Source organism: Taudactylus pleione, unplaced genomic scaffold, assembly GCF_031769625.1.
Source record: "Taudactylus pleione unplaced genomic scaffold, aTauple2 ptg001378l, whole genome shotgun sequence".
In the NCBI taxonomy this organism is placed as follows: Eukaryota; Metazoa; Chordata; class Amphibia; order Anura; family Myobatrachidae; genus Taudactylus; species Taudactylus pleione.
Genome location: NW_028285778.1, coordinates 174257 through 187123, shown reverse-complemented (window position 1 = coordinate 187123; position 12867 = coordinate 174257). Strand labels below are relative to the sequence as shown.

Sequence of the window (12867 nt, the reverse complement as noted above, 5' to 3'; positions counted from 1 at the left end):
AAATTGACCTGCATTAAATAATTAATCTGCATCTAATTGATTGTTTTACATGCTGATATTATAGTATTATAATTTTTACTTAGATATAAATTACTCAGACATTATTAATATATTATTTTGTTTGGTGGGTAATTTAGGATGAAGACCTGATTGATATTAAGGCAGAAGATATAGAGGGAGAAGAGACTTATGTAACTGATGTGAAGGCAAAAGATACAGAAGGAGAAGAAGAGACATATGTGACTGTTATGAAGGCAGAAGATACATTGGGAGAAGAAGAGACGTATGTGTCTGTTATGAAGGCAGAAGATACATTGGGAGAAGAAGAGACGTATGTGACTTATATGAAGGCAGAAGATACAGAGGGAGAAGGAGAGACGTATGTAACTGATGTGAAGGCAAAAGATACAGAAGGAGAAGAAGAGACATATGTGACTGTTATGAAGGCAGAAGATACATTGGGAGAAGAAGAGACGTATGTGTCTGTTATGAAGGCAGAAGATACATTGGGAGAAGAAGAGACGTATGTGACTTATATGAAGGCAGAAGATACAGAGGGAGAAGAAGAGACGTATGTGACTTATATGAAGGCAGAAGATATAGAGGGAGAAGAAGAGACGTATGTGACTGATATGAAGGCAGAAGATACAGAGGGAGAAGAAGAGACGTATGTGACTGATATAAAGGCAGAAGATACAGAGGAAAATGAAGAGACGTATGTGAGGGGTGATCAGCAGTGTAAGGAGGAGGAAATCCCTACAGATATCAGCACAGGTGAGTAATAAACATGTATTACAGAAAAGAGTCATGTATTCTCCTTGCTCAGTCACTACAACAATCTCTTATCCTACACCCTCCTCTGTTAGTGAGCAGTTTGTTAATTTCTAAATCTAATTAGAGGCGGTTACTGCAGATCCGTCCACAGTTTAAGAGAGACATGGAAAGGCAATCAGACCGTGACTGAATGTCTTTAATGGATGCAATATTTTACTCATACCAGAAAATAGAACAAATGGCGGATCTTAGTATAGGACTCGGTATGGGATGCCGGCAGTCGTCTAGCATACCTACACTTGTTGTTCGGTAAGCTAACCCTCCCCCCCACCCCGCTACTTACCTTCGGTATTCTGGCGGTCAGGATGTTGGGATTGTGATAGGCATCGGTATTCCGGCTCCGGTAATATCAGTGTCGGCATTGCGGCTGCTGGGATATGGACTGTAACCCATAGTATGTATCAAGTAGAAATATGTGAATCCTCACCACACTTCTGTAGACTGGTTTTCACACACACTCTGCCCACTGCGATGAATCAGGGCTCGAAATAAGTCAGTGGATGAGTTTAGTAGTGGACGCGTTTAGTAGTTCTCTGTGTGCTTGGTGCAGGGCTGTATTCCAGATTTTGACATCATTATAAGTGGTTCAAAAAGTGTCCAAGTGGATGACGTTATCCTGATTTCCATTACCCATGAGTGGAACCTTACTCAGATAAGCATATCCATACACTACATATTTTACAGCTATCATTTCGTGTTTTATTTACTACACTATGAGCGCCTTCATGTTATGTTACTTTATTCCTTCCCTACCTTCCATGGTTTGTAGTTATAGTAAGGCCGGTCACTAATGTCCTATGTAATGACAGTACCCAGCAGTGACTGTATAATCTTTGTGTACACTGTAAACTTGTCAGACACATTTTCAGAGATCATTCTCATGGGAGAAATAACATCCACCACTACCTGCTGGGGACAGTAGATAATGGTTCTCAGTGGTTGTTACTCTCCTTGTTCCTAATGGAGGGCCTTGGGGTTACCAAACTCCCTATGGGAGGCTGCTGTCATTTCTTTCCATACCTGGCCCACTCAGGGCAGAGGAGATAAGATGTGGAAGAGGTGATGGGCTCTGGAGCTGGTGGTAGTAGTGGGTCACCCCAGCCATGCCATGCAACTGCTGCTGGTTTATCATGAATCTAAACCTAGATCTAGTCCTTGGGGGGCACCAGGAAAGCTGGGAAAAGGAAGGAAGAAGCAGTAGGAGGTGGTAGAGATAAGGGGGAAGGGGAAGCAGATGGAGACAGAGTGGGAGAAGGAGTAAGATTGAGTCAGCTGCAGAAGAGGATGGTACTACTGGGAGAAGGCAGAGCCATGAGCCAGCAACCTGCTGCTGAAGAGCCCAGCTTCTCTGTTGTTGGCTGCTGCAGCTTCGGCCCCTGTTACATCCTTCCTCCGCTGTTACCACCTCCCACTGGCTGCTGCCTTAGGTCTGCTTGGACTGGATGACACAGAGGCCCTCATTCAGAGCCGGACACTCTGATAGAGCGCTCGCTCTGAATCAGGGCCGTCCCTCTGTTTTTTTTGAGCGGCCTCCTGGCCGCTCGCATAGCTGTGGGTGACCACCCACAGCTATAGCGAGCGGCCAAAAAGATGACCATCGCGACCATCGGGCTTGCGACGAGACCCTTGTGGTAGGGTCTCGTTGCCGCAAGCCCTGGAGTGCTTTCGGCTCTATCAGAGCCGAGAGCACTCCCACTGACATCACTTGTGATGTCAGTGGGGCCGGCCCCAGACGGTAGGCGTTCCCATGGGATCGCCTCTGTCTGGGCAGACACGCCCCCGGGCCCACCCACCATAGGGGGAGTGCTGTCACTCAACATCGACAGCACGCGGAGCTATCCGGGTCTTGCGCATGCGCACGACAGAGCTGGCTCCGTCGTGCGCATGCGCACTGGGCCAACATCGACCCGCTTGCGAGCGCGTCTGAATCAGGCCCAGAGTACAGAGGCTGGAGCCTGAAGGGGTGGCTGTACGGTTTAGAAATATAGAAGCAGAGTGTAAATAAAACTCCCAATGACAGACACAGGGACAGGACAGCACTTGGTTCCTGGTCACCTCCGGAGGTCACACACCAGTCTATGGAGCCCAGCCCTCCTGTCTCTCCCTGTATCCAGGGACCTCCAGCCTGTGAGGGGCGACCGGCTTTTTGCATCCAAGGATGCTAGTTTTGGATTTTCTGAGCGTACCCTCCCCTAGGGACAGCTTCTGTATGTCATATGGTCCAGTGTCCCCCAGATTGGATGTGAGAATAAACAGTTGGTGCTGATTATCGCTAACATAAATAATAATAATCCCTTAGTACAGGCTAAGCAGCTGTTCAAAAGTAAAAACTCTGCAGTTTCATAAATATGAACCAAAGAAAAACATCACATGACCTGCGCTATACCAGTCTGTGTGATAAATATAATTCCCAGGTGCAATTCAGAAGAATATCTAATTTATTAAAAGCTGTCTAATAAATATTGCATGGGTCCCAGCATAATACAGATGTTTTACAATAATAAATTGATTTTATATATATATATACTTGCAAGCAGGGCCCTCTGACCTCTATGTCTGTCTGTTATTACTCTGTTTTGTTTTATAAATGTTTCCAATTGTAAAGCGCAATGGTATATGCTGCGCTATATAAGAATCTGTTAATAATTAATAAATAAATATATCACTATACATCAAAACAATATCCACGTAGGGCTAACCGCTTCCTCTCACAATCATATAGAGTAATCCCAATGTCTGTGAGTAATAAGAATTGGAATGTTAGTATAATCCTCCTAAAAGTCACTGTCCAGATTTGTAACTTGCTGATAAAATAAGTGTAATGCCGGGCTTGTCATATTCTTCTAAGATCTAAAGTGTAGGAGCCAGACCACCGTCCTTACCAAAAAAATGATAGGAGTGAGGAGCACAGCTCTGTGTGTTATCCAACTGTTATACACACTATACTAGTCCACAGAATGGCCGCAGTTGAATGAATATAGTAATATGGAGCCCTCCTCACTTCTCTGCACAGCTAATCTGCTCCATCCCCCCCCCCCTCCTCCAGTAATAATAGAACACATTTGCACATAAAACAATGGAGCCACAAAGTACTACAACCCCCCTCTCCGGGGCCACCTTCCTGAGCACCTACTCCCCCGGGCAACCAACCCCCACTACACAGGGGGTACCCCAGGAAAACCACCCTTCTGCAGCCACAATGCTGTGCAGCTACCCCCGGGCAAACAAACCTTCCCCGCGGCCACAATAAGGAGCACCTAACCTTCCCCCCCCCTTTAAATTAACTGCAATGGCCACACAACTATGGGGTACCCACCGGCAAACCACCCCTCCGGAACCATCCAGCCCTCCATTCCCCCTCGTGGTCACAACGCTATCTCTTTGAAGCTGCTCTGCAATCCCTGGCCATGCATAGACCCTCTTACCGGAGAGCTCTATGCAGCCGGAGTTAGGATGCAAGCCGGGACAAAGTGGTGATGTGACGTCACCACAGGCTGGGACGGAGAGGAGGAGTCGGCGCAGTCCAAGACAAACAGGCACAGCAGTCACCGCAGGCAACTCTCAGCACATGCACTCCTGTGTATGAAATGACTGCTGCAATGCTACAGAAACTAATCTCCGCTGGGGCTGACAAGGATCTGCTTCCGCCCTCCATGCAAAATCTGGCAGCCAGGCAGAAAAATCTGGTCACCATGACGACCTGGCCCACAGGATTTGTCGAGCCCTGTGTTAATGGGTATACACCGTAGTTAGGTGGGACCGGGTTATGTCACAGTCAGATGCCAGCACTAACCCTGATAGTATGCAGAGGGGTTTATGTTATCACTGTGCTGTTATCACTGCATGTTACTCTCATGTTACAGAGTAACCAGCACAAATGATTACAATAAAGCTGTAATCTCTGCTCTATACATAACAGCGTAACATGTCAGGTGATGAGTTTTACATTGTACCTTAGAGCATTGTTCGTTTATCCATTTGATGGTGATTTAAGGACCTTTAATTATAGTCTTTATGAAAAATTATATTTATGGGGACATTCATATATTTATTTTATTCCCAGCAGATGGATGTAATAGCAGGAATATTTTGAAGGAGAATATAGTTTTATCTACAGATTGTGAAGTAGAAGATAATTACATCAAACAAGATTCCCTGGGAGAAAACCCCATTACCCCAATTATACATCCCGTATCTCACAGTGCAGATGTATCACCTGATCCTGCGTATAATGAGGAATGTTCTCCTGGTACATCTATTACAGCTCTTAGGCTAGATAAAATATTTTCTTCTATAGAAGCCAGAAGTCTTACACAGAACACAAATCATATTACCCATCAGCCACCTAAAGTATGTGAAAGGCCATTTCCATGTTCTGAGTGTGGTAAATGTTTTACACAGAAATCACAGCTTTGTAGACATCTGAGAAGTCACACAGGTGAGAAACCATTTCCATGTTCTGAGTGTGGGAAATGTTTTACACAGAAATCACAGCTTCGTATACATCTGAGAAGTCACACAGGTGAGAAACCATTTCCATGTTCTGAGTGTGGGAAATGTTTTACACAGAAATCACAGCTTTGTAGACATCTGAGAGGTCACACAGGTGAGAAACCATTTCCATGTTCTGAGTGTGGGAAATGTTTTACACAGAAATTAAATCTTGTGATACATCAGAGAAGTCACACAGGTGAGAGGCCATTTCCATGCTCTGAGTGTGGGAAATGTTTTACAAAGAAATCACATCTTGTTATACATCAGAAAAGTCACACACATGAGAAACCATTTTCATGCTCTGAGTGTGGGAAATGTTTTACACATAAATCAAATCTTGTTACACATCAGAAACATCACACAGGTGAGAGGCCATTTCCATGCTCTGATTGTGGGAAATGGTTTACACGGAAATTACATCTTGTTACACATCAGAGAAGTCACACAGGTGAGAGGCCATTTCCATGCTCTGAGTGTGGGAAATATTTTACACAGAAATCATATCTTGTTATACATCAGAGATATCACATAGGTGAGAAACCATTTCCATGTGCTGAGTGTGGGAAATGTTTTACACAGAAATCACAGCTTTGTAGACATCTGAGAGGTCACACAGGTGAGAAACCATTTCCATGTTCTGAGTGTGGGAAATGTTTTACACAGAAATTAAATCTTGTGATACATCAGAGAAGTCACACAGGTGAGAGGCCATTTCCATGCTCTGAGTGTGGGAAATGTTTTACACAGAAATCAGTTCTTGTTACACATCAGAGAAGTCACACAGGTGAGAAACCATTTCCATGCTCTGAGTGTGGGAAATATTTTACACAGAAATCATATCTTGTTATACATCAGAGATATCACATAGGTGAGAAACCATTTCCATGTGCTGAGTGTGGGAAATGTTTTACACAGAAATCACATCTTGTTACACACGAGAGAAGTCACACAGGGGAAAAGCCATTTCCATGTTCTGAGTGTGGGAAAACTTTTACACAGAAATCAGATCTTGTTTCACATAAAAGATGTCACACAGATTAGCTACTCTCATATCCTGATTATCAGAAATCAGGTCTCATTAGACCACCCTTTATTTACACTAGAGAAACAGTGTTTACAAATGAAAATGTATTTTTTAAAGATAACATCTTATTAAACAGCATTTATCCTGACCTCTGACATTTCTGTTTTGTGAGTGGTCATAGTTTGCATTACAGTCCTCGTATCTGCTGTTACTTTTCTTGCTCTATTTTGAAAGGAAAGTGACTGCAGTGTGTAAAGTAGGTTTTGGATTTGGATAACCCAAATGGTATAAAAGGGTGTAGAATGACATTAGGAACAGTGACCAAGGCGGAAACAGAGTTCTGTCATCTAATAACAGACCATAAGGTCTGAGACCTGACAGATAAGTTTCTGCCACCAGCCCCTTCCCCTCCGTTATATCCTGCTATTCCCTCTCTGCTCCTTCCCGAGCTTAGAGAATGAGGCTATAAAGATCTATGAAACTTAATATTGTACTGTATGTACTAATAATTGTATACATGCTACATTGTAATATTGTACTGTATGTACTAATAATTGTATACATGCTACATTGTAATATTGTGCTGTATGTACTAATAATTGTATACATGCTACATTGTAATATTGTACTGTATGTACTAATAATTGTATACATGCTACATTGTAATATTGTGCTGTATGTACTAATAATTGTATACATGCTACATTGTAATATTGTACTGTATGTACTAATAATTGTATACATGCTACATTGTATGTACTAATAATTGTATACATGCTACATTGTAATATCCCATCAGACCCTTAGCACTCCTCTCCCTCCTTGCCCTTACCACCCCTCCCCTTCTGTCTCACCAACTCTGACATCCTTCTCCCCTGCTTCTGGAGAGGAAGTCTTGGCCCTCATACGGTCCTCCCCTCCTTCCACCTCCCCTCTTGACCCTATCCCTTCCCGTCTCCTCTCCCACTTGTCTCCTGCCTGTTCCCATCTGGCTCACCTCCTTAATCTTTCCCTATCATCTGGCTCTGTCCCTTCTGCATTCAAACATGCTCTTGTCTCCCCCATTCTTAAAAAACCTACCCTTGATCCTAACATACTTTTAAACTATCGACCCATCTCTCTTCTCCCTTTTGCTTCCAAACTCCTTGAGCGTATTGTCTACAACCGCCTTACCACCTTTCTTTCCTCCCACTCCCTCCTTGACTCATTTCAATCTGGCTTCCGATCTCTCCACGGAAACTGCCCTCACGAAAGTCAGCAACGACCTCCTTGCTGCCAAATCCAAGGGCCACTACTCTCTGCTCATTCTCCTTGACCTCTCTGCTGCATTTGACACTGTAGACCACCCTCTCCTCCTGCAAATCCTTTACTCTCTCGGTTTACGTGAAACTGCCCTCTCCTGGCTTTCCTCCTACCTCTCTGATCGTTCCTTCGCTGTGTCCTCTCATGACTCCTCTTCCCCTCCACTTCCACTAAAGGTAGGAGTTCCCCAAGGTTCTGTTCTTGGACCTCTCCTTTTCTCCCTATATACATCCTCTTTAGGTGAACTCATTAACTCCTTTGACCTCCAATATCATCTCTATGCAGATGATACTCAAATTTACCTTTCCACCCCTGAGCTCACCCCTGAGCTCCTTACCCGTATCTCCAACTGTCTCTCTGCTGTCTCTTCGTGGATGTCCCAGCACTTTCTTAAACTTAACATGTCTAAGACTGAGCTGATCATCTTCCCACCCTCTTCCACGACATCACTTTCCACAATTTCGTTATCTATTGATGGCACAACTATCTCCTCTAGCCCCAAAGTGCGCTGTCTTGGAGTTATCCTAGACTCCTCCCTCTCCTTTAAACCGCACATTCAGCACATCTCGCAGTCCTGCCGTTTTCACCTAAAAAATATCTCCAGGATTAGACCCTTCCTCACCCAGGATGCCACTAAAACCCTCATCCACTCACTGGTCATATCCAGATTGGACTACTGTAACCTCCTAGCTGGCCTCCCAGTCTCTCACCTCTCTCCACTACAATCTGTTCTCAATGCTGCTGCTCGGCTCATCTTCCTCTCCAGACGTTCTATATCTGCTTCCCCTCTCCTTCAAGCCCTACACTGGCTCCCCTTCCCCTTCAGATGCCAATTCAAGGTTCTTACATTCACCTACAAAGCCCTCACCAAATCCTCTCCCGCATACATTTCTGACCTTCTCTCCCTTCACACTCCTACCCGCCCACTTCGCTCAACTAATGCATGCCGCCTCTCTTGCCAACTGATTACTTCCTCCCACTCCCGCATCCGAGATTTTGCCCGTGCTGCTCCCTACCTTTGGAATGCTCTCCCTCTCCCTATCAGACTCTCCACCTCTCTACAAATCTTCAAACGGGCTCTCAAGACCCACTACTTCATCAAGGCCTTCCAGCACTCCTCCTAACCCACCTCATGCTCTTTCCTTCCTATCTTCCCCTTCTGTGTCACGCCTGTCTGTCTGCCCCTCCCCTTCTGTGTCACGCCTGTCTGTCTGCCCCTCCCCTTAGAATGTAAGCTCTCATGAGCAGGGACCTCTTCCCTCATGTGCTTCTCTTTACATTTTCTTCTACTCTCTACTCCCCATTAGGGCACCTATCACGGGACCGCCAACTCCCGGCAGCTTATTGTGAGTGCTTTAATCACTATTTCAGCAATGTATATAAGTTGTGTCCTTGTCCTGCACTGTAATGTACTGTAAGTTACTTGTTTCTTGTTCACTTATTAGTTCTATGTACTATGTAAGGCGCTGCGGAACACTTGTGGCGCCATATAAATAAAGGATAATAATAATAATAATATTGTACTGTATGTACTAATAATTGTATACATGCTACATTGTAATATTGTGCTGTATGTACTAATAATTGTATACATGCTACATTGTAATATTGTGTAGATTTATTTCTCTGGTTCTCCATGTACAAAATGCAGCCAATCATCTTCATGTATTGGGATTCGAGGGACTGAATGTTTGTCATGTGTTAATTAACTAAACAAAGTATTATTAAAAACTGCTATTTATTATACTGAACCAGTTTCATGCATCCAATTATTTCTTTACGGTTTATATTGTTTTATATGTCATGTACACAAACTAGAAGGTCCACAAACATCTGTGGGCTAATGTCATGTAGCAATTATATCATTCCCATTACAAAGCTGCTGTCTCCCTGGGGGATCCATGAATATTGTGGTATATCCATCTCTGAGACACATCTGGGTGCTGTGTGTGATTACCAGCTTCATTCTTACAGGCCAACAGCGTATACAGTAGAAGTGGTCACTGTACTCACCAGGACTCTGCAGTATAAGGAGACACCTGCGGATACACTTGTGTAGATAAATCTCTCTGCGATGGTACATTTGGCAATGGCTGTGCCACATTTTTTTCAGCAGAGTAAAATACTTTTCACATTTTATCCAAAGAGGAATGAAAATGATGATTATCTAGCAGGGAAAGCACCAGCGGTCACAGCCCCTGTATGACACCAGTAATATATTAGCATGGAGCAGTGTGTGCAGTCAGTGTGATGATTATCTAGCAGGGAAAGCACCAGCGGTCACAGCCCCTGTATGACACCAGTAATATATTAGCATGGAGCAGTGTGTGCAGTCAGTGTGATGATTATCTAGCAGGGAAAGCACCAGCGGTCACAGCCCCTGTATGACACCAGTAATATATTAGCTTGGAGCAGTGTGTGCAGTCAGTGTGATTATCTAGCAGGGAAAGCACCAGCGGTCACAGCCCCTGTATGACACTAGTAATATGTTAGCATGGAGCAGTGTGTGCAGTCAGTGTGATGATTATATAGCAGGGAAAGCACCAGCAGTCACAGCCCCTGTATTACACCAGTAATATGTTAGCTTGGAGCAGTGTGTGCAGTCAGTGTGATTATCTAGCAGGGAAAGCACCAGCGGTCACAGCCCCTGTATGACACTAGTAATATGTTAGCATGGAGCAGTGTGTGCAGTCAGTGTGATGATTATATAGCAGGGAAAGCACCAGCAGTCACAGCCCCTGTATGACACCAGTAATATGTTAGCATGGAGCAGTGTGTGCAGTCAGTGTGATGATTATCTAGCAGGGAAAGCACCAGCGGTCACAGCCCCTGTATGACACCAGTAATATGTTAGCATGGAGCAGTGTGTGCAGTCAGTGTGATGATTATCTAGCAGGGAAAGCACCAGCGGTCACAGCCCCTGTATGACACCAGTAATATATTAGCATGGAACAGTGTGTGCAGTCAGTGTGATGATTATCTAGCAGGGAAAGCACCAGCGGTCACAGCCCCTGTATGACACCAGTAATATATTAGCATGGAACAGTGTGTGCAGTCAGTGTGATGATTATCTAGCAGGGAAAGCACCAGCGGTCACAGCCCCTGTATGACACCAGTAATATGTTAGCATGGAGCAGTGTGTGCAGTCAGTGTGATGATTATCTAGCAGGGAAAGCACCAGCGGTCACAGCCCCTGTATGACACCAGTAATATATTAGCATGGAACAGTGTGTGCAGTCAGTGTGATGATTATCTAGCAGGGAAAGCACCAGCGGTCACAGCCCCTGTATGACACCAGTAATATATTAGCATGGAGCAGTGTGTGCAGTCAGTGTGATGATTATATAGCAGGGAAAGCACTAGTGAATGTATGATTCAATAAGAAACAAATACAGTATATTTCACATAACTCAATATATACAGATATATTTCATATACTTACATATAGTTACAAGTTACAAATATTCATATACTGATATATCATACAGAGCACATATATTCATTAGTCAGTATTAGAACCACTCGTCAGCCATGATGCTGCAGCAGGACTTAGCTATCATGGTCACTATAAGCACGATATTACATAACTTGTTTTTCTCAATGTAGAGAGTATAAAGAATACAATAAGATCTTTCCTATTACGCACAGTCTGAGCTATATACCACATATATAGATACAGCCCACGGAGCAAGGATGTTAGCAGGACACGTAGCCTCCTCCATAGTATTCCAAGGACAGGACGGAGGATTCTAATACCAATAAGAATAAACTATGTCTCCATATTATTATAGATGTGTTATCAGATTATGCCAGAAGTCATCCAGTGCTTGCATGCCATAGAGGTAACAATCATGTTAGAGGGCGTGATAATGTGTAATGGTTCTGTAACTGACATGACCAGTGTATAAAAGGTCTGTGATTTGTTCTCCTCCTTGTTACTTGTGCACTAACCCTGAGAGATGCATTTATACTCTCAGTAACATTAATTAATAAAGTACTTATTCTTAATAATATCCGTGCCGGAGGAATTACTTGGTGAGGCAGCACCTGGGAGAATTCATTCCTGTATAAAAGGGATTTTCTATAGCTGGAGGCACTGGCTTCCAGGACTTACAGAATGCACCTCATCATGTATCCAGTGTAACCATAGTGACGGGTGGAGAACTACTTGCTGATTGGCCAGTGGCTTGAGGGTCTTCACTAGTCATCTCTCGATATCTTGGTGAGTAATAGAAATTATTGTATTTATAATACATGTTCCTATACTCAGAGATAGTGTGAGAGAGATAATATTGGTGATCGGGTGTCTTCTACTAGGTGTTGGACTCATAAATATGTGAATTTGACATAGTGTGTAGCTGCATATAAGTAATTTTGTAATTAAATTATTGAAGTAGTAAAATTAAATTAAATTGATAAATAAAATAATAACATATTTTAAACTATAGTCTGATCAGCTATATATATATATATATATATATATATATATATAAAAAATACAATAATAATAAATATAATTGGCAGTTTATTAATTTACTGAACGTTTAAATTATAAGTAAGAATAATTGAAATTTGTGACGTAATTAGAGACATTTATATTGATATGTGGAATATTGGTTGGGGTGGAGCCATTTTTTTTCTTAAGACAGACGTGTCCCAAGGTGTAGTATAGACCTGTAGAAAATATGGGCGCTGATATTTCCTTGGAGAAAAGGGCTAAAATTCGCTCAGAACAATCATGTGCATATTACATCATGAAACAAATGAATCCTGATTACCTGCAGTTCTGTGATGAATGGTATAAATTGACAAAAGGTAACAGAATGTGTTTTCCTGTGTATGGAACATTTAACACAGACAGTTTAGATTTAGTTGGGGAAAAGATTTAATCTCTTCTTTGAGCACAGCACAGAGAAAAACATTTGCAGTGTTTACATAATTGGTATCATCACTCTATAACCAGGGATAGGAAACCTCAGGCCCGGGGGCCGCATAAGGCCCCCAGAATCATTTGGTCTGGCCCTCTGAACTTTTTTCTGCTAGACTCATCTGGCTAGCACTGTGTACCTAGAATGGCACCCTGCAGCCAGAATCTATGCAGCAGTGCCACCTGGAGCGTCCTTAGGATGCTTCAGACAGTCACACTGCTGCCCTCACAGCTCCCTGGAGCATCTTCGGGATGCTCCAGGCATTGCTTTAATCACCAGTAATTG

General features: G+C 43.3%; 1 protein-coding gene across 1 annotated transcript in view; it reads left to right on the top strand.

Moving 5' to 3' along the window:
- LOC148442965 (uncharacterized) overlaps positions 1-12867 on the top strand; it is a 142875-nt gene that overhangs the window by 76257 nt on the left and 53751 nt on the right. The window contains 2 exon segments of the mRNA XM_088463460.1: positions 138-774; positions 4898-6368. Coding sequence (XP_088319586.1) covers positions 138-774; positions 4898-6368 — 2108 coding nt within the window.